This window comes from Phascolarctos cinereus, unplaced genomic scaffold, assembly GCF_003287225.1.
Source record: "Phascolarctos cinereus isolate Bilbo 61053 unplaced genomic scaffold, phaCin_HiC Scaffold_8;HRSCAF=390, whole genome shotgun sequence".
Lineage (NCBI taxonomy): Eukaryota > Metazoa > Chordata > Mammalia > Diprotodontia > Phascolarctidae > Phascolarctos > Phascolarctos cinereus.
This window is the reverse complement of record NW_027556291.1, coordinates 53,260,590-53,282,619: the sequence shown is the minus strand read 5'-3', so window position 1 is coordinate 53,282,619 and position 22,030 is coordinate 53,260,590. Positions and strand designations below refer to the sequence as shown.

The window sequence follows — 22,030 nt, the reverse complement described above, 5'->3', positions numbered from 1 at the left end:
TACTCAAGATAAAAGGAAGTAAACCTTGAGTCCCCCAACCTTTCTCTGAACAGAATGAATTGAAACAATGGTATTCAAGAGCATCCACGAAGACAGTTATTACCTGAAACCACACTGGTCGAGAAGAGTTGATATGAGTCCAGTCTCGGTTTGTGTTTTTATTTCTAGACTGCATGCCTGGTATTTCCATGGCAATGTGGGCCTCCTGGTCTGGACTAAGGTTCTGAAATGTCTCTCTCTAAAGATAAACCACGGGTTAGGCCTGTTATGGGAGGCTCCATGAATCCACTTGACTTAGATTAGACTAAGATCAGCACGTGGAATAAACACAAAATTACCCAACGTGATGAACCCAGAGCTGCTCAAGAAAAACATGGCATTTGTATCCTTTGTTCTAGTGCCACAAATAGCCAATCAAAGTGCCTGACTATGGTACACTTTGGCTAAATTTAGCAGATAGACACATGTATCCAAAGATTTTAGTAATAGGGCCACCCGTCCCTCTAACTAAGTCTGGCTGCAAAACCAACTGGATGTCAAAGACCCATCTATAGCCTTGTAAACCAGTATTATGTCATTGGAGTCAAAATGAACCAGTTGAACAGAGCTGAACACTTTTCAAACCTCATGACCTAGAGGTGGGAGCAGGGATAGGAAAGGCCTCAAGTTTCCATCCTGTTCTGGTTCAATCCTATTTGGTGAGATATGATTAAAAGAAAAAGCTACACTATCTACTAGTTTCTATCTAAAATGAAGCTGAGATACCTAACAGAGAGTTCCTGTTCTGAAGTCTCTAAAAAAAGATCACAATTTCTAAATAAAAATTCAATATTTGGGGATGTATCTATGATAATTTCCTGAGTATGACTTTTTCTTTTCTTTTTTTTTTTAAAGTAGGCTTTAATTCTCAAGGTAAAATCTTGGCCCAAGAGAAGCAATGAGGAAATGTACCTTCTTTCTTTCATTGGAGAAGTGGGGGATTATAGGTGCAGTCTGTTGCGTACTCTGTTAGAACTTTGTCACGGTATCAGTTGATTTTACTTAACAATTTTTCTTTATTACAAGGGAAGGTTCACTGCATGGGTCTGGGGGTGAGGATGGGGTAAGTAATATATCCAAAAATGACTGTGATGTAAAAAGAAAAAGCATCATTTCCCTTCTTTCATTGGAGAAGTGGAGGATTCTGAGTTTGTAATGTGGCATATGATATCAAATATAATGGTTAGTTACAAGAGACACTGGATTGGGGTTGGAGGAGGAGGAAAGGGGTCTATCTAGAAATCACTGTGGTATAAAAACAAGGCATCAATAAAAATGTTTTTAAAGCATCAATTCATTTTTAAAAGAATTTTTAATGTTCATTTTTTAAATTTTAAGTTCCAAATTCTCTCCCTCCCTCCAGTCTCTCCCCCTCCCACTGAAAAGGCAAACAATATGATATCCAGTATCCAAACACATTTTTAAAAGTTTTATCAACATCAAAAGACGATTTGATTAATCATGTTTCTAGGGCACCTATGTCACGTATATTTGCTGAAACAGTGCTATCATGTTGACCAAAACCCTTAGCATCTTCCACTTGGGAAACATTCTCAAAAGGAGGCTTCCGAGAGAAAAATTCTTTATATCCATACACTGGCAAGACAGATGCTGAAATCAGTAAGCCATAGCTACAGTGCTCTAAAGGAGATATAATTAAACAAGCTAATGTTTTGTTCTAAATTGGGAAGTAGGCCTTTAAAGGGCATAAGCCAAGCAAAGTAGCACAGAAAGATGCCTGAGAAACTGAGGTTTTTTAGCAGAGGAAGAAACCATTTCCATAACCTCAACAGTTGACAAATGTTTTTAGAACTGATTAATGGTGGAAATAAAAAGGCGACTGTGTATGTATTGTGCTGAGAGGTAGTTTCGGACTTAAATAAAAGGGAAAGTGCAATACTGTCTTTAAACCAAGAGAAAGCCCAATGGAGACATCTTTGGGGCTTTTTTCGGTCCTGAATTACCCACAGAGAGGTTATCTGGGTAAAACAAACATCCTCCCTGTGCTACTGATAGACATGCAAAGCAGTCTTGCTAGCACTAATTTAGATCTGAAAGAGTCCTTGAAGGTCATGCAGTCCAACTCCCACATTTTACAGAATGGGAAACTGGGGCCCAGAGAGATGAAACAATCCAATGTGACATAATTCAATTCAACATTTATTAAGTACCTACAGTGTGCCAGGTACTGTTCTAAGCACTGGGGATACAAAGATGAAAAAACAAACAGTCCCTGCCCCCAAGGAGCGTACATTCTACTGGGAGGAGGTAACATGGACACAGATAAAAAGGAAGTTATATACAAAGTAATTTTAGGAAGGGGAGAGTGCTACAACTGGGGGCATCAGGAAAGGCCTCAGGTGGCACCTGAGTTGTGCTTAGAAGGAAGCTTGGGATTCCAAGAGGCAAAGGTGAGGAGGGAGCGCATTCTAGACACGGTAGACAGCAGATGCAAAGGCTTGGGGGTGGGAAATGAAACCTTGCGCCAGTGTCGCTAGAATGGAGAGTACATTTAAAGAAGCATCCAAAGCTCTACAAATCTGCATGTGGTTGGGGATTTATGGCAGGATATAGACAAGAGCTGCACAGTCCAAGAAGATGTGAAAGGGATGTGTTCTATACAAAATAGCAGGAGTGAGATCACAGGCCCATTGTGAGGATAAAGCAAGGGAAACTTATAGGGATGAGGTAATTATCCACCAGTAAAGCAAATATGGGGCTGGGAGTACCTTACCCCCAAGGCTGGAGCCAAACAGGGTTACTGCAGGGATATCTATCAACTGAAACAAATTTCCAGGTCAGCTGGACCCCGAACAAGGACAGTCTAGAGTACATGTCATCCCTGGAATTAGCACTAGCTGCTTAGAGAAAAGAAACCAAAACACATGCAAAAAAAAAAAAGGCTCTTAATGAAACAACTATTTGGACATGTAGAATTATATACACATGAACCACTGTATAAATAGAAAGAAGGGGACTCAGCTTTCTGAGTAAGCTGGGGTTCCAGGGAAACAGACTGCCTAAAAAACCAACAAAGATCATTCTTTATTCATTGTTCTGCCCAGGGGTCAAGTATGAGATAATCAATTTATTCCATCTTCAATAGGGCATGCTTTTTCTTGTTAGAGAATGTAGTAATAAATCAATATAATATTTAGTTTAAAATAATAATAAACAGCTAACATCATAGTAAGAAAGAAAATAGCCAGACTTTTGCTATCAATCATAATATAGTGGCCAATGGTCCATTAATGGAAAAATAGCAATGATCTTCTTGGGGGTGGGGAAGGAATCATTGTCATGAACCAAATTTAAAGTCCAACACCAATGAAACTGACAAGATTCCATTTCTTCCTGCAGTAACTTAATTCTGTAACAGCATTCCTGTTCATTGTGGAGAGGGGAGTGTCAAAGTGTGTTGGGAAAAGTAGCAAGATTTAAGCAGAACCATGAAATGTTCACTTTATGGGATCATCAGATACAGCCCCCTCATTTTACACACAGGGAAACTGAGGCTTAGAAAAGTGAAATGATTTGGTCCAAGTACACAGGGCTAGTATCTGAGGTAGGATTTGAACCCACCTCCCCTGATGCCAAATCCAGTCTTCTTTATACCATCCCACACTGGCTCATTTCCTCTCTGTGGGCTTAAGTATTCTCAAAATCAGTAAGATGAAAAGGTTGGGCTCAATGACCTTGAAGGTCCCTTCTGTCCTTAGCGCTATATAATCCATTAGAATATGAGTTTCTTGAGGGCACGGACTAGTTTGTTTGCCTTTCTTTGCATCACTAGCCTAGTACCATTGCCTGACACATAGTAAGTGCTTAATAAAATGCCTGTTGAGAAACTGACTTAAGAGCTTAAATCTGCAATTAAGCCCCTGGATCAAATTTGGAAAATTGTGCCAGCTTTCAATGACTCCAAGCTTCTCCCTGAAATGAAACCCCATCTTCTTAATACCGATACGCTATGATAGTGAAGCGTGTAATCAACCAATCTCCAAGGAATCAGAATTGAGGGTCAACCAAAGGGGAACAGAGAGACAGACACAGAGTGGGTATAAATGGGCCACAGCACATTGTGAGCGATGAATTACATGCACAAAGCTGGGAAAAAGAGAAAATGAAACAGATGGAGGATTGGAAAAGGAGGTGGGCTGAGTATCCAGCAAGAATGAGGGATAAGTGATGGTGTCGCCTAATGTTGAGAGCCAGAAGGCCTCTAGCACGTTGGGTGAACCCCATTTAGATTGGCCGAGAGTCATGCATTTGGGCTCTGCAATACTGGCGAATACATCCATCCACAGGATCCATACGAGATAATATTTTAAGGAGTAAATCTTTCCTTCTGTAATTACATTCCAGCTTGGACAGAAAGAACCCATCTGCTTTTGGACAAGGCTCACTTATACTAAAGCTGGCTAGTAGCTCACGGTAGGGAAGAAATTTTAACTAAAACAACAACAACAAACTACTGAACTATGTAGCAAACACATTACTTTGGTTGGCTAGAAATGAAAGCCAATGAAGGATGAAGTGATTACACAGACTGATAGCCCGTGTGGCTTTTCTTTCTTCCAATTATATAGGAGATAAAGACAAGAATTATAAGGAAGCCAAGGGCCACACCCACTGCGATTGGAATAAGAAAGTTCAGGTCAGAGTCAGCAAAGCATTCTTGGGCTGTTGAAAAAGAACAAACAGAAAGCAGGGAAAGGATATTAGTAAAGAACCTAAGCATTTGAGCAATTAAGCCAGGAGCAAATACGCTGAGATTAATCTTTAACGACCTTGCCGCCTTTCCCTTTTTCTCAAATCGGGTCATTCCATTTGCTCTGGTGGTTCATCTGCCCGCCCTTATCACAAAGAAAAACTAATCTCCAATTCTGGTTGGTTCTGTCCCATTCCCCACCTCCCGCATCCACCCCTGCCTGCCCCCCCCTTCCCAAAACCAACCGAACCAAATCAAAAAACACACAAGTTCCACCAAAACCAAGTCTCCACTAGGCGGAAAGGGTGATTTCAAGTGGATATGCATACAAAAGCTTTGCTTAGCTCACGTTGGCCAGCGCCCTGTTTCTGCCAGACAGACACTGGAGAACAGACTCATCACCTACACTTCATTTCCTTACCCACCATGGCCCCCACCAAAATACAACACAGGGACAACACGAGGGTTCAAAATAAGAGCTCCTGTAAGAGAGAAACTTGGAAAAGACAAGATTTAGGTTTATTTACACAAGGATTGCCACTCTGACCAGTTTTGACCAGGTGGGTAGTGGGTGAATGTATCCAGCCACGTTGGATTGCTGACTCAGTTGATTTCAAACTCCTTAATGGAGCACTGAAGGCCCTCCACAATCTGGCACGATTTTGCCTTCCAGGACTTATTTTATGCTACTTCCTCTCTTGTATTTTACGTTTTAGACAAACTTGGCAGTATGATGTAATAGAGATGGCCCAGACTTGGAGTCAGAGAGACCTGAGTTCAAATCCTGCCTCAATCACTAGCTGTGTGATCCTGAGTAAGTCAAATAACCAACTTCTCTGTGCCTCAGTTTCCTCATCTGTGAGTGTTGGACTTGGCCTCTGAAGTCCCTTAACACTCTAGATCTAGGACCCTATGACTACTAGCCATTTCTTGAATTTGTCCTTTCTTATCTCATATCCCTGCACCATACCTTCTCCCCATCTCCTGCTGCTGAATTTTTTTCTTCAAAGCGTAGCCCAGGGAATACGTCCTCCATGAAATCTGCCCTAATTCCTATCAGCTAAAATTGAGATCTGCCTCGTTTTCTTCCTTTCTTATAAACGCTTTGGTATAGTGGGCAGTGTGCTTGACGTGGAATCAGGAAGACCAGAATTCCAAAAACTGCCTCAGAAATTTAACAGCTGTGTGACCTCAGGCAAATTACTTTACCTCCCTGTAAAGGCGGGATAATAATAGTATCTTCCTCGCAGTGTTGTGAGGATAATGTATATAAAGCAATTTGCAAACCTTAAAAAGTGATTATTATCATAATGCACCTATTTTGAGTTTAAATCCTTGAGGGGGCTGTGTTGCTTTTCATCTTTATATGGCCAATACAGGGCACAGGTCATATGTGTAGTAACTACTCGATAAGTGTCATGGGATACACAGATACTTTCAGTTAAAGTACCTAAAAGGCATTGTCAGAAGGCAATGTCCTATGAGAGATGAGGCCAGTGTTCCAACTGGGCCCCAGTGTGCTATTGTTACACAAAGCTATCAAACACTGCAGCACTTTGTAGTGACTATAGTACTGACAGGAAGGGCAACATGCCCAATGTTTGTTTGTTTGTTTTTTAATCATGTAAAAGCTGAAACTAGTGGGTCATCTTCTTTGAGTGATTCTTAACCTTAACCACCTCCCCCCGGACCAAATACAGGACAAGTGTGGTCAGACAAGCTGGCGGGACGACCTCCAGAGAGCTGGGCCTCGCCACTCTCTAGGCAGCCCATTCCTTTTTTGGACAGCCTCAACTGTGAGGAAGTTTGCCCTGACACAAAGCCTCAGTGGGCCTCTTTGCAGCTACCCTTCCCTGCTCCCACTTCTGAACTTTGGGGATTCTCAGTAGGGCCCAACACTGAGGGACATTCCAGTGCCGAACTGTCATATCACAGAGGACATAAGAGGGGTTCTGCAGGGGGGTTGAATAACCTCCGTTGGTCCATCTCTTTCATCACAGGGCTGAACTAGATGGCCCCTGAGGTCCCTGGCAGGGATCTAGGCCCTGGGCCAAGGGTCATTAACACGGCAGCAGTGTACTCGGGTTTTTTTTTTTTTTACTGACAACCATATTTTAATATAATAGATTTCCTTTGCTAAATTTTTTTTAAAAATATAAATGCTTGTTGAATTGAAATGAATTTCACCCAAACACCGATAACATAACTAAGAAAAAACCAGGGACACATAAGGTAGCTTATACACAGGTAATACATTTGCCATTTCCCTTCTGCTCCTTGCTATTTTAAACTCATAGCCTCAACTTACATTTTAATTAGAAAGGCAGATGCTAAAGGACTCTGTCTTGGTCTGCAGTGTGACTCTCAATAAATTATTAAAAAGAATTATAGCACCTCCTGCCCTTCACTGAGGAAGACTGAATGAGATGCTGAACCAATAATCAATTAGTAAAATGATAAGCAATTCTTTATTGCTAATGTCTTAGATAGAAAACTAAACCAAAAAAAGATCAAAATAGCTACAATTTTCTGAAAACAGGCCAGTATCTTCCCACTTATTAAAATAGATATTAATAAAATGGTAAACCAAGTCAAAGTGTATCTCTTCCCAACTCAACATGCTGCTGTTTGTCAAACACATACATCTACTCTCTTCGAAAGAGAAAATTCATATACTTCACGCCCTGTCCCCCTTCTTTTTACAGAGGAGGAAGTCACATCCCTGAGGAGGAAGGCATTTCCCCAAGGTCATGCCAAATTTCTGGGCTGCCTCCTAATTCAAGAGTCTGCCCACCACACTGTGCTGCCTCTTGCATTCAGGGAAGATACTTAGTAAGGGGACATATTCCAGCCTATTTCAGCATCAGGAGCTTCTAGCTCCACCCAGCCAACACCCCACCCTGCCTTTATCTCAGATCTTTAAGCAGCTAGAGTATGGCTGCTTAGGTTTGGGGATAGCAGGGAGAGGGTCTCCCTCCAGTAACTGCTTAGTGCCCAAGGAAAACAAGCAACCTTGAACTAATTTTAATCCGCTAGAGATCACCCAAGTAAATGGAAAGAAATACAATTATCACAGAATGCCAGGGTTAGAAGAGACCTCCCCAGCCATCTCAGGTAATCCTTCCAACTCACTACCTGACAAGTGTAATTATCTCCCTATCTCATAGGAAGACCTTCAGAGGCCTGCCCCCACTACATCCCTCCCCCAACACAACCCTTTCCACTTTTGGACAGCCTGCTAGGAAGTTTTCCCTGACACAAAGCCTAACTTTGACTCTTTGCATCTTTCCCTCCCTGCCCCTGGTTCTTCTGCTCCCTGGATCCAAATAGCAAACGTATTCCCTTTTGCCCAATGATGGCCTTTTCAAATTCTCAAAGACAGCTCTCGTCACTTCTGCAGATTAAATCTTCCCAATTCCTTCACCTGATCCTTATATAACATGGATTCAAGGCTTTCCACCATCCTCCAGCCCAGACTTGAATACAAAACTCCAGCTGCGGTCTAAACCAGTGTTTCTTAAACTGTGGGTCATATGACCCCGTGTGGGGTCACGACTCAGTTTAAGAAGTGCTGAAGGGGTGCGAGTAGGAAAAGTTTAAGAAGCCCTGGTCTAAACAGTGCATGTTAGGCTCTATTGTCTACCAACACTGACCAGGCAAAGGCAAAACTTCAAGGAAGAAACCCATTTTTAGTAAAAATGTGTTTGCACTCTCCCAATTCACAGTACTAAAAAGGGCAAATGAAGGTATCCTAGAGAAACCAGCTCTTTAGGAATAGCCATTCTCATGCTTTGCTCGGCCTGCTGGGTGGGATTTTGTAGGGCAAGGTAGTAAGGCTAGCTTCATCCTTACTAGGGTATCTTCTCGTTAACCTAGAATAGTCTCAGCTGACATTTCTTTAAGGTCCTGAGGTTTCCAAAACTTTGACATTTCAACTGAGGCAGAGAGTGGTTCAATTGCCCTCATTTTAGAGGGGGAAAGAAAGGCTCAAAGCAGTTAGGAGACTTTCCTAGGTCACACAACTAGTAAAAAGCAGGATCCCAAGTCCAAGTTTGGTATTCCCAGCCACCCCCACTTCCCCACAGCTGTCTCTGTTAAACAAAGGCAGCCAGCATAATGGTAATGTATTCCTCTGAATGCAACCTCTTATTTACTCAATGGAAAACCAAAGGTTGATCATATCTGATGGGCACTTGGGCTGCATCATCAATATTTATTGTAATGAACAGTATACAGCATGACAATGAAGCTTTAATCACAAGAGCTCAGACATCAATACATTGAAAACACTGTCAGGGAAACAAGTCCATCATTTCATTTATACATAAGTACATATTTTATTCAAATGGTGCCCACCTTCATAACAGTTTAAGGCACCTGAACTTCTGATCAAAGCTTGGCTAAGATTGCAGAAGCGTTCATTTCAGTACTGAATGTAGATGAGCTGTGGAACCCAAGCTCCTATCTAAGGGCCAGTGAAAGCACAATTCTGATTTGCAGTTTTATAAATAGTACAGCTTTCATTAGAAATGTTCCCTTTTAAAATATTGGGTCTGTTATTTCTCCCTAAAAATAGCTTGAACTAATAATCACTTAAGAAACCACTTTCTTTTAATTATGTGGTAAACAAGCTGCTAAATTGGGACAGGGTCAATCCAGGTGCTAAAATTGCTCATATCCGGTACTCTGCTGTCTGTGCCCAATAATATAAGCCAACAGCACCAGTATAACTAATCCTCCCAATGACGCTCCCACAGCTATGGGTACAACGAAGTGGTCATCGTCTGCACGGCAGTCTTCAGCTAGATGTGGAAAAAGGGCAAATTTGAGAGAAAAAAAAATAACTGAAAACCAATCAAAATCAAGAGTGAATGAAAAATCATCAAATCATGTCAGAATACTCAATTTCTTTTTAACTTTAATTTTTAAAATAGGTTTTATTGATGTCTTCTGGTTTGTGGGTTTTTTGGTGCTTCCCCCACTATCTTTTAAACAACAGTTTAAATGTAGGACCCTACTCTGCCCCACTTTTTTGGTAAACAACACAGACACAACCACCATGTTGGCCACTTGTCCAACATTCCATAGCCTCAGTTCCTCTCCCTGCTTCCCTCTTGAGAAGAGGGAAGTGTTTTATCATCTGTTCTTGGGCTTGTTTTTTACTTCAGCTAATTTACCTGACCTCATTATGGAATAAATTGTTTCAACCTAAGTGAATTTTCCCAGATAACTGAGTGAAACATAGCCCTATAAGCAGCATATCTTTAAAAAAAAAATTCATCCATTTTGGACGGAAAACTTTCTACAACGCATTTATTCTGTTCCCTACCTTATTAAAGGGGAAATTTATGGGAACTGAATTTTTCTGGGGAGATGATCTTTTATCGAGAACAAGAAGTATTGTCCTGGATTGTAACACAAAGATGTGGGCACACTAAGGTCTGTAGGACTGTTCTGCCCCTACATAAAATGGTGCCTGACTATTATACAGTGAGAATTCCTTTCTCCTTCAACATTAGGCTGTCAACTGCCAGTTTTCCCTGCCTTCAGTTTGTTTCTAACAACCCTTCCACCCATTTCTAATCTCTCATCTTGGAAAACATTAAAAAGTTTGTTAGAACTATGGATAAAACTCGAGGCAATAGGCTGAGTGAAGGCATCATCTACTTCACTCCTAGAAATCAAGCACATGACCTCGAAGACTGCCTTCCCTCTCATCTATGTTCAGATAAACTAAAGGCACCAGATCAGTGAAACGCCGTTGAGCCCCATATCTTCTCCACTCCTTACCTTACCCAAATCTTCACTCACTGTTCTCCTGTCGTTAAGCACCAGACCTGACTTGTGACACAATCGGAATTCTTTTGCTTTGTTGGTGAAATGAGGTGCCAGAATGGAGCCTAGCTCATATTAGTCTTCCTCCCAAATTAGACATCCTACTCATAATGACACCTAATTTAACAAATATTACCAATTGAGTTTTCATCAAAAGCCATAAATGAGTAAAGTGGATCAAAAAGGCAATTCAGGCAACAAAGCATCAACTAGAAGAAAAAAACTAAGTTCAAATAGCTCTTGACTTAGGGGAAAATACTTCATTAGAATCCAATATTTTATTGAATATAATTCAAATTTACTTTTGCAGTCCTGTAAGCAATGGAAAGGCCATTATTTTAACAAGATCAAAATCTAAATCAAAGTTAATTTGATTCTGAAAGTCTCTTGATGACCTGACACCTGGTGAGGGCTTAACACCACCTAGTGCTGAAAAGAAGACAAAAAAAAAAATTTATTTTGGGGTTAATTTTAAAATCACAAAAGCGGCACAGATTTCTCCATTTCCAAAAAGCAAAGTTACAGAGCAAAGGTGAATAGAAAAGGCCCAACAGAATAAATGGGCAAGGCAGAAGAGCTTTGTGACTGAGATTTAAGGACTAGTTTTAACTAGATTCTTCAAACTGTTACTCTTAAAGTGCTAGCCAATTAAAGAAATCAAGTTTCAACATGATTGCTGTGATGCAAACCTACACTTGGAATATGCCTGTTACTCAACTAGAAAGAAGCGACAATTCTGTTCTGAATTTGTTACAAAGCCCCAAATCCCTCCAAACCAATTACATGCCCATCTCTAATACCAAGCTCTGCTTGAGAAACCAGCATTAAGAATTACATTTTGGTGTGATGGCTTCAATTTGCAACATTCTCAGCCTGTTCTCAGGACATTTGTCTTCTCACTTAAACTGGAAAAAAATAACCTGATACCAGCTCAGTTCTATCCTGGTACCTAAGATGAAAATTATATTTTATTGATAGATGCAGACAGTTTGTGATAAAGAAAGTGAGAGGGCTGAAATGGCCTTCTTGGAGAAAGATGAAGAAAAGAAATTTTGGAATAATCAATCTGTAAAACAGTAAGAGACTGAAGATGCTGCCTTTTCCTGTTGTACCATGTTAGAAGATAAAGGGTGAGTCGCTACATAGCTTAGCCTACTTAGGGTTTAGGATGCTCAAGTGTTTGAGTGGTTCATAGTTATTCAGTTGTTTCAGTCATGTCTGACTCTTTGTGACCCTATTTGGGGTTTTCTTGCCAAAGATACTGGAATGGTTTGCCATGTTCTTTTCCATCTCATTTTACAGCTGAAGAAACTGAGGCAAACAGGGTGAAGTGACTTGCCCAGGGTCACACAGCTAGTAAGTGCCTGAGGCCAGATTTGAACTCAAGAACACGATGCTTTCCACTGTGCCGCCTAGCTGCCCCCTGAGTGGTTCATACTTAAATGAAAATAAAGCATCCCGCAGAGCCAAAGAAAACTCAAAGATTTAGAGCTGGAAGGGGGAGCAAAGAGATCATTTATCTAGTCTACTCTCTCAATTTGCAGAAGGGGAAACTGAGAACCCGAAGGGGCAAGTGATTTATCCAAAGTCAAACAGCTGGTTGGTACAGAGTCAGAAGTCACTCTTCCTAAAAGGCTTGGTTAGAGCCAAATGGAGAAAATTAAATCGAGTTATTGAGAAAATGACTCCAGTGATCAAATGATCTATTGAGATAATAACTTTCTTATCTCAAAATTTGAGGGTTCCATTATTTTAAAAAGAACTGAGAAGTGAATTACAATTATACATGTAATACAGAAATGAAGACCACTTACAGAGAACGTTCATGGTTCCAACCTACCCTGAGCTTCTAGACAAGCGGTGCTCCCTCAACATTAAAGACCCATGATCAACCTTAGAAGTCAAAAGAGAAGCTATGTAAACTCCCAAGAGCTACCTTTGGTGTAAGATATATATATATAGATAGATAGATAGATATAGATAGATAGATAGATAGATAGATAGATAGATAGATAGATAGATAGATATAGATAGATAGATAGATAGATATATGTATATAGATAGATAGATAGATAGATAGATAGATATATATAGAGAGAGAGAGATAGATAGATAGATAGATAGATAGATAGATAGATAGATAGATAGATAGATAGATAGATAGATATAAGCTCTAGATACTGGAAGAGAAACCCAGTTTTCATTTTGTCCAGTCGTCAACCAGCACAACTAATCCCTGAAAGAGCCTCTGGCTTTTGATAAACCTAAGTGGTGAGATAGAGAATGCAGAACAGTACCAGCACCCCTTGGGTTTTAGAAAGGTTCATAAGATGATAGGCTCAGAGATTTGGGATCATAGATTTAGAGCTGGAAGGAACCTCAGAGGTTCCCCACCTCTGAATTCCAGTCCAACTGAGGCCCACAGTTCGAGTAACTTGCATATAACCAGGAAGTAGTACAGCCAAGATTTGAACCTGGGTGTTTTAACTCTAAATAAAGCAGTACTTCCATTGCACCATGCTGCCCCCTCCTAACTTCCAAAGGAAAAAAATTCAACGCCAAGAAGCCTACTCACTCCCAGGGTCCACCACACCCTAACCTCCCACTCTCCCCCACATACACACCTTCCCACCAACAAAGTCTCCCTGCTCTGTAACTTTATCCATTGGTATAAGGAACGTAGAAACTCCCTTCACCTGGCAACTCACCAATAACATGATGAAAGCATGAACAGGGAGGGGAGGTGGGAAAGGAAGTGGGAGCCAGAGAGAAAATAATTTGATCTCACTTCCACCAACAGAGTATCCAAGTTTCTCCTTTAGAAAGAAAATTACACAGTGTGAGAAGTCTTGGCTTGAACCATTTAAACAAAATGTGACCAAGTTTCCTTAAGAAAGAAAAAAGAGCTTTATTTTGCAAAGCAATAAGCAGGTTAAATTGACAGTGGTTCAAACAATTTTAAGCAGAAACACATGAGAAAATATTTACATAGACCAGTTTTTCCTCTTGTAAACTCTCTTTTAACTATCAGTAAGTTACCATGAAGGTATTTACTATCCTCAAATTTGACATTCAGTTCAACCTTGTGGTGTGAATGAGTTACACACAAGGTGCAAAGGACACACAGCTACACAAAATAACAGCTGAAACAGCTACATATAAACTGATTCACATAAAAGAAGAAAGTCAATGAAACTGCAAGTCAGCCCTTCTACAAAACAGCGGTAATTGGAGGTATTTTTAAAATACAAGGCAGGTATATAATCTGGAGATCTAAATCTTGGTTCAACCGCGTCGAGTGCCACGTCTCCCTCCTGTGCTTCCGATCTATAAAAGCTTGAGTTTGGAATCGAAGGCCCAAAGCCTTCTGTGCATTATCTTTCCTTACTGTGTCACCAACATTAAAACCCGATTGGAGATTAAGAATTCTCGACAGACTTTCTGGATTTCTTTTCACGCTTGACAAATGATGAAAGTAGTAATTTACAGTCTTTGCTACCACGTGTCTAATTCATCTTTAGGAAGTGTTTGAACACCATGGTGCTATGGCTCTGTACAGCCCTCAATAAGTACCAGATCAATTCTCTACCAGCTGAGTGAAAGTGCCAAGTAAAAGGCCAAGGATGGGCAAAAAACGGCCATCATTTCAACAGGCCTGTTACAGCTAGACCTAGCATGCATGGGTTACTGTTGTGTAGGTGTCTGGGGAAATCTCTCAATCTCAAATTCTTTTTCACTCTCTCTCTCCCAATCCTCCTTCCTCAATCTGTTTCTCAATCTCAAACTCTCAATCTTCAAATCTCTCAATCTCTCCCCACTCCCTCTCCATAGATAGGATGTCCCAAAAGTATGTGCTGTTTTTAGCTACTTAAAACCACACAGACTTTTGGGACACCCTGTGTGTATATATAGTGCAGTCAAGATTTATGGCATTTAAATACCCACCCATATCATTTACGATGACTGGATGGCAAAAAATAAAAATAAAAATATTCATTATAATAGTAGTTTATCAGCATCATCAGAATGTCTCCCTCTCTCTTCGAAAACAAAACATAACAAGGAAAAAGGATGCTCTGTTTTGGCCACCAACTTGTATGCTCTCTGCCACCCACTAAGCCCCAATGTTTTGCTCTACCCCAAAGCATTTGTTCATAAACATTAGGTGCTGCCCACGAATGGATAATGGGCGCATCTCATCACAAGGCACACAAAGGAGCACAAAATAGACCAACGGACCCTACCATCAGAAACAACCACAATGCAAGTTCTAATTAGCACAGAACCATTTCAATGGGGGGAAGGGGGGAGTAGTTTAAAAAAAAAAAGATCATGCTGGCTCAGAAACAGATGAGAGCATCTTTTGGGATGGCTATTGCTCCAAGAAAACAGCAACATTCAGGCCCTCCAAGAAGACAGCAACATTGAGACACTATGCACACAGATAAGTAAGTGCATGTCATCATCTAGATGTCAAGCTAATTAATCAACTGGGCATTTCCTTTTTCAACCCAATAACCAGCAGGGATACTATAACAGCCAAAAAGAAACTTCTATTAGTTTTATGATTGCAGATACAAGAAGTCAGTCTACAGAGAGTATACTAATGAGTACCACAACAAATAGCCTGTGAGCTATTTAGAAACAGGACTGAAAGAACTTGGTTGGGATTCTGTGTTTTCAACACCATCCAGCAGTTTGTTTAAAACCAAAGAGAAGCCACGGTAATAAAGGGAGAAGTGAGAGGGGAGGGAGGGGAAGTGGGAAGAAGAGAAAAGGAAATCTTTCCGTAACTCTGGGTTTTACAGCTACAGTAAACAAACATATTCAAAATGCTTTAAAGGGAGCATTCAGTACTAAGAATGAGAGATCGTTTGGCACTGGCCAAATCCATTTTCGAGTATTTCCAAGATTGAGATGTACAGAATTAGCAAAGGTTGCATTAAGTTCGTCTTCCACACAGATCATCATAAAAACACAGAAGAAGCAAGTACAAATTTCAGTAGAGAGGGAAAGGGGAGACGGGAAAAAAAGCCCCAGCTTGCCATATGCAGGTAATTCCTTTTATCATCAAACATTTTCCTTATCTCGAGTCATTGGAGTATATAGCTCAAAGGCTAAAATAGTAACAAGAGCACAAAAATGGGATCTTTAATCTATTTGGTTATGAATGTCTTTTTTTCTTTCACTCTCTCTTTTTTTTTTTTTTCATTGAAGAATGGAGACCCAATGAGTTTACTTCTTAGTTGGGAAAGTAAAGCCACATGACCATGCATTTGCTTTTGCTTTTTTTATTATTATTATTATTGTTGTTTCGTTTGTTGTTGTTGTTTCTGTTTCAATTCCCACACCCCCTAGGTTCTGGGTCACGGCTAAGGGTATTTTAATCGAATGGTGTTTAATTTTGGAACTTGCACTTGCTTCATCATACTGTAAACAGTGATTCGGTTTACAAGGTCTGATATCCAGCATAGCTCTTTCTTCTGCCAATTATGTAAGCAACCACTATAATGAGAATCAAGCCTGCAAGCCCGGCACCAACTATAACTGGTATTAGAATGCTGTCATCGTCCAGTGAGCACTCCTGGGCTGTAGATAGAAAAAGTGTGTGACAAACAGTAAATACAAGCAAAATCCTTGATTTGTCTGTAACTGCTTATACCGAGCTTAAAAAATATTTTTTTTGGCTTAGTTTTCAAAAGGCAAGTTGTTTTAAGCAACCAACTTTTGGAGCCAGATCAAAGCCCCAGAGAATTGGAGTTGACCCCAAGCAGAGAGTTGGCAAACACGGGCCCATGAGCCACCCCTCAAGGCCGTCTGCTCCTCCCAAAAAAGCTGCTGCTTTATAGGAAGTGCATGGAGACCACAGAACCAGAATGGAAGCTTGATGGGAGGGTGAATGTCTACCAGGTGGAGTCGGTTTTCCTTGGGGTTGGGTGACTTGGGAACTCCAGAAGAGGTGAAGAAAGTGGTACTCCCTACTAACTCGCAGACAGGAGCCACATGCCTCAGCTGCTTACTTGGAACTGGGGCTGGAAATCACCAGAAATGTTGGACCAAAGCAGCTTAGGCTTCCAGGTCTCATCCTCCCCACAGAAACAAACAACCGAGGGACAGACCACAAATACCCAAGAGTCAAAAAGATGGGCTGTTTCTTCCCACTCCCAGAGTCACAGATAAAAGTTCTAAATCACCCTGGCTCCAGAGGCTCCTAGATCAAGAACTAGGTGGGCCTTAAGGGGCCATTTAGTTCAATCATCTCATATGACAGGTAAGGAAACTGAGGCCCAGAGAAAAGAAGGGGCACAAAAATATAGTGGGAAGGGACCTCACAGGGCATTTTGTAGAGGCAGAAGCTGAGGCTCAGGGGAAGAGAGGTAATTTGCTAAAGATGATACAGGTAGTAAGGAACAGAGCTGAGATTCACACTCAGGTCTTTTGCCTCCAAATCCAGGACTCTGTTCTACCATATACCACACTGCTCCTTTTTCTGCAACCAATCCATGTTCCCCGCTTTCCACCCCAATTCCTCCATCTTGCCCTAGTTAGCCAAGCATACCTGGTGTGATTTTAGGCACCTGTGGACAGGAGTCTATTTTCATGAATGGATTAATATATCCCATTACCACAGTTTACCTGGTTGTATGTTCTGGATGGGTATTCTTAAACCTTTGTACATGTAAGGCCAGAGTTCCAAATGAGAAGAAAACATAGCTCATTTCTATTACAAATAACTGAGGAATAAACACATCTGAATAGACTTTTAAACCCTCAACGGAAATCTGAGACCAAAGCAAGGTTAATAACACAGGAGGTCAGAAAAAGATAACCAAAATAAAATTCTCAAAGAATCCAAATCATTGAAGGATTGACAGGGGGAAAAAATTAATTTCAGAAGTAGACATTTGGGTTGCAATGATGTGAAAAGCTTAATTTTCACAGAATGAAATCAAATTCGAAATTCAACCCCATTGCAAAATCATTGCAATGTTTCATAGAGCATGGCTAGTTTTATTTACAGTATACTCTAAGGCTTATGGGTTATATTTAACCATGAGAATTCTGTATGCAGAAGAAGATGGGAATAACTGATATGGTCTATTTATCCCTAGTTGCAAAACAAAATTAAATAGAGAGAAAGGGCATTTTAGTGAAAGAAACATGTGCATGACATAGAATTAGTGAATAATCCTGCAATGCCGTTAATGTTACTCTTTTTTTTTTAGCACATATAAAAAATTGGCATTGCTTTTAGGATCAGTGTACGTAAGACTGTGCTGTTTACCACCGAGGATACTCCCCAAAGCCCACCTGGGCACAAATTCTGTGCTTTGTCAAGCTGGTCAAGATAATCCAAATTGACCATATTTTTCAAAGACCTCCAGTTAACTGGTGGTTTGAAAAATAAAACCGTGGGGGATTCAAACTATTCCTATCTGCTGACCTTAGTTATCAAGTTCCTATCACTTACTAAAACTTGTCCTCAAAAAGGGCAGGGGGAGGTCTAGCCCAGGGGTCAGCAAACCAATTGGCCTAATTAGGCCTGTTGCCATTTTAGTTCTTACATTTTTAAATACAATAAAACTTTATTTTAAAATGTAAAAATCATTCGAAGCTCACAAGCCATACAAAGACAGACCTGTGTAGTTTGCTGACCTGTGGTCTAGCCCATTGACTAAGTTTATTAAAGCTGCTCTCATTTTTTTCATACATTTTCTTCTTCATGTTTGGCTCTCCTTGAATTCTACTGGTTTGATTAACTTAATCTGAGCAAAGTGAGTGCAAATTTCAGTCTCATCTGCAGTTTGGCCTATGCCTGAGGCCCAGAAAAATGCGTACTTTCTCTACTGGACTGTCCAGTTCATGACTTCTGTGCTAATGTGTCCACAGAAGAAAGTTTTAAGAAAATCTAGTTTATTCTTACCTGTAGAATACTTTCCTTCCACCACATTGAAAGGCTGCACCCTTAGATCAAAAGTATTTATTTGAAATGTGTCAGAAACTGCAATAGTATCCTCTTTGTTGCACATGTAAGAGCTTCCTATTGGGGCATCCCAACAGTTAAGGTTGTTATTCGCGGCAACGAAATCTTTAAAGAAAGATAAAGATTAGTTATTTCTTTAAATATCAACTTCGAGCTTATGGAAGGTCTTAGGGTTCTCAGTTAAATGTGCTAGCTTGGGACGCATAGAATTGCTTTTCATAATTTACTATTTGTAATAGCTAATGGGCTTACTAAATGTCTTTAATATTCTCCTTAGAATCTTAGAATCATAGACTTGGAGCTGGAAGGGGGCCCTAAAGGCCATTTTTTCCAACCCCTTCATTTTACAGAGGAGGAAACTGAGGCCCAGAGAGGAGAAGGGACTTGCCCAAGGTCACACACAGAATCCTAGATCTGAAGCTAGAAGGGACTACAGAGACCATCTAGTCCAACCCCCTCACTTTACAAAGAAGGAAACTGAGGCCCAGAGGGGGAAGGGACTTGCCCAAGGTCACACACAGAATCCTAGATCTGAAGCTAGAAGGGACTACAGAGACCATTTAGTCCAACCCCCTCACTTTACAAAGAAGGAAACTGAGGCCCAGAGAGGGGAAGGGACTTGCTCAAGGGCACGTAAAACAAGAGAGCTAGAGATGGAACACAGAGCCTCAGAGGTCATCTAATCCAACCTTTTCATTTTACAGAGGAGGAAACTGAGGCCCAGGGAAGGGATTTGCCCAAGATCAGACATGGCATCACAGAGCTAGGGGTGGAAGGAATCTCAGGGGCTGTCCAGTTCAATCCCTTCATTTTACTGAGGGGGAAACTGAGACCCAGAAAAGTGAAATGCCTTGCCTAAGGCAGGTTCTCTGACTCAAAGTCTGATGCTCTTGTCACTCCACCACTCTTAGCCTTTAGTCTTCTCCACAGTCCAAATATGTCTGATCCTTTTGAGGCACATTATGAGATAATATTTATAAAAAGTGCTTAGCACAATGCCTGGCACACAGTAGGTATCCCAGAAATGCTTATTCCCTTCTTCTTCCGCTTCTCTACTTTGAAAGGACTCAATACTCTGCTTATATCAGAGTTCCATCCATAAACTTTAATTAAGCAAGATTCCAAATTTTAGATGTGACTTCATTTCTAACTATAAACTAGTATTTGGTCTCAAGGAGAACATTAGAGGAACTAGAAATAATTATTTGCTAAATATAGCTAATCCAAAGTCAAGTGCCAGGTTTCTAGTAACCCTTGGTTATCCTCTCTCCCTGTTCCCGCCCCCGCCCCCCCAGGTTGAGAGGACCCGGCTTGGCTTACCAGAACCGTTTACAAAAGTCAAGCTGACATTCACCCCTTTCAGATAGAACCGGTTGCCATTTTTCTGTTTGAAGAAAGCTTTCAGTTAAACAACACATAAGATCATCTCACAACTGTCTACAGAGAACATTAAACATCCAGAGGGAAAAAGGCAGGCCAAGGCCCAAGATAACGGAGCAGATGAAAGCCAGGCACAGATCAATATCGTTGAAGAAAAACAGAACTGGACATGGGTGGAAATGTGTGATGAGGTGGGCAACTACAGCAATGGAGTGAGGCACCCCATCCCCCCATCCCCCTACCCTCCCCCCACCCAACACGAGATCCTGAATCCATGGGAGCAAGTGGATATAGGGACAGGGCCTGGGCCTGGGATTTCATTGGCCTGAGAAACTTCCAGCTGAAGAAACACTTTCCGCCAATGTAGGTTGGAACCTTCTGTGCAATTTCTAGTGTTCCAGAGTTACCTAGGGCATTGAGAAAGGTTAGGTGACCTGCCCAGGGTCACACACCAGTGTGTATCAGATGCAAGACTTGAACCTGGGTCTTTTTGGCTCACTATCTCTCCTAGGAGACCTCGAAATACCAAAGGCTCTTCATCAGTGTTTTCCTTCTCCTTCCTCGCCACAGCTTTGATCACATGGCCCTTAGCCACTTAGGGTTCCTCAGATAATTCTCATTAGCATTATGGGGTAAATAAATAGGATTCAAAAATCCAACAACAACAACAACAGATGGCATGTTTTCCTCTATGGAGCTAAATGAGGCAAGCCTGAAGGCGGTATAGACCACAATTAGGTCTTATGGTGCTTATATAATAGTGTACTTTTTAAAAATCTTATTTCATTATTCAAAGGGCTTTATTTAATAGTTAGATTTAAGTATCAAACTACCTGGGGTATTTTTTTAACTTTTTTCTACCAAAATGTTATTAACTTCATTTTCCTAGGACAGTTAGTTTTGATTGTTGTAAGAAGCCATACATACATACATACATACATACTTTAAACATATGGTAACATTGGACAAATCAAACAAAAATTCACTAAAAAAAAATCTTCACAATAAAGCCCTAACACCATCCTGTTACCAGACCCAAAGAATATACCTTTTACGTCTGGCCCATCACAACACAGTTCTATGTGTATTTTTTAAAAAAGCAAAACTGGGGCAGCTAGATGGCACAGTGGATAGAGCACTGGCCCTGGAGTCAGGAGGACCTGAGTTCAAATCTGCCCTCAGACATATAACACTCACTAGCTGTGTGACCCTGAGCCAGTCACTCAACCCCAACTGCCACACCAAAAAAATAAATAAATAAAAAGATGAAAATTTAAAAAAAAAAACCAAAACTAAACATTATGGGAAAACAATATTTAAAGGTAAGTCTAAAAATATTTAATCTACTTTATATCATAGTACACATGAAAATGAATCTAGAGCTAGCCTTAAATTCGTCAATATGGCCAGGGCTGCCAATGATAAGCTTAAGGAGTAATTTCAAATATAATTTCATAGTCAAAAATAGGCCAAATAATGGGGGGGGGAATTTCAATAAAGGGAGAAAAGGTATATTCTTATCCAACTGATTCCTAACTTAATAGTTAGTCTATGATGAGTCCTCAAACTAGTTTACAAATTACCATCATCCTATGGGGGCGGGGGAAGGCTACAGATTAGAGAAATACACAAAAAATGTGTTCCAGCAAGAACCAATTTGGGTGGGGAGGGCAGAGGAGGGGGGTTGGTCGGGATCTGTGACGTCTTCTGGAACTCCCTGCGTGTGCTTTGGCAAATCATCAGCCACTGAGTCTTAGAGAGCTGCCTGGGTCATCAAGAGGTTAAGAAACTTGTCCACAGTCATGCTGGCAGGTGTTGGAGGCAGGACTAGAACCCAGCACTTCCTGACTCCAAGCCCAGCACTACGTTAGGTTAGCTCTACAAAAGTGTAAATAGCGGTCTTAAAAATAACCCCTAACTTGAAAACTGCTCTTCTATATGGACGATTCTCAAATAATCTCTATTCACAGACCACTCCGGAAAGGGACAAGACTCTCAAAGACTGCTGATTCCCACTTGCCACAAGACTGCCGAAATTCATGGGAATTCTAGAATCTGTGTTGGAAGGGACCTTAAAGGTC

The 22,030-nt window shown here is 40.8% G+C and overlaps 1 protein-coding gene across 3 annotated transcripts in view; it reads right to left on the bottom strand.

The window, feature by feature from the left end:
• Positions 1 to 2,178: 2,178 nt before the first annotated feature.
• The window catches only part of LAMP2 (lysosomal associated membrane protein 2), a 39,669-nt gene continuing 19,817 nt past the window's right edge, over positions 2,179 to 22,030 (bottom strand). Inside the window, exons 7-9 of one of the 3 annotated variants that reach the window (XM_020975107.2) lie at positions 19,890 to 19,953; positions 18,510 to 18,674; positions 2,179 to 4,722 (exon numbers count right to left, since the gene is read on the bottom strand). In XM_020975107.2, coding sequence (XP_020830766.1) covers positions 4,580 to 4,722; positions 18,510 to 18,674; positions 19,890 to 19,953 — 372 coding nt within the window. In that variant the 3' untranslated portion in view covers positions 2,179 to 4,579. Of the gene's footprint in view, positions 4,723 to 8,922; positions 9,553 to 15,860; positions 16,175 to 18,509; positions 18,675 to 19,889; positions 19,954 to 22,030 lie in introns of those variants that run through there. The other 2 variants (XM_020975109.2, XM_020975108.2) reach the window with 2 other exon arrangements.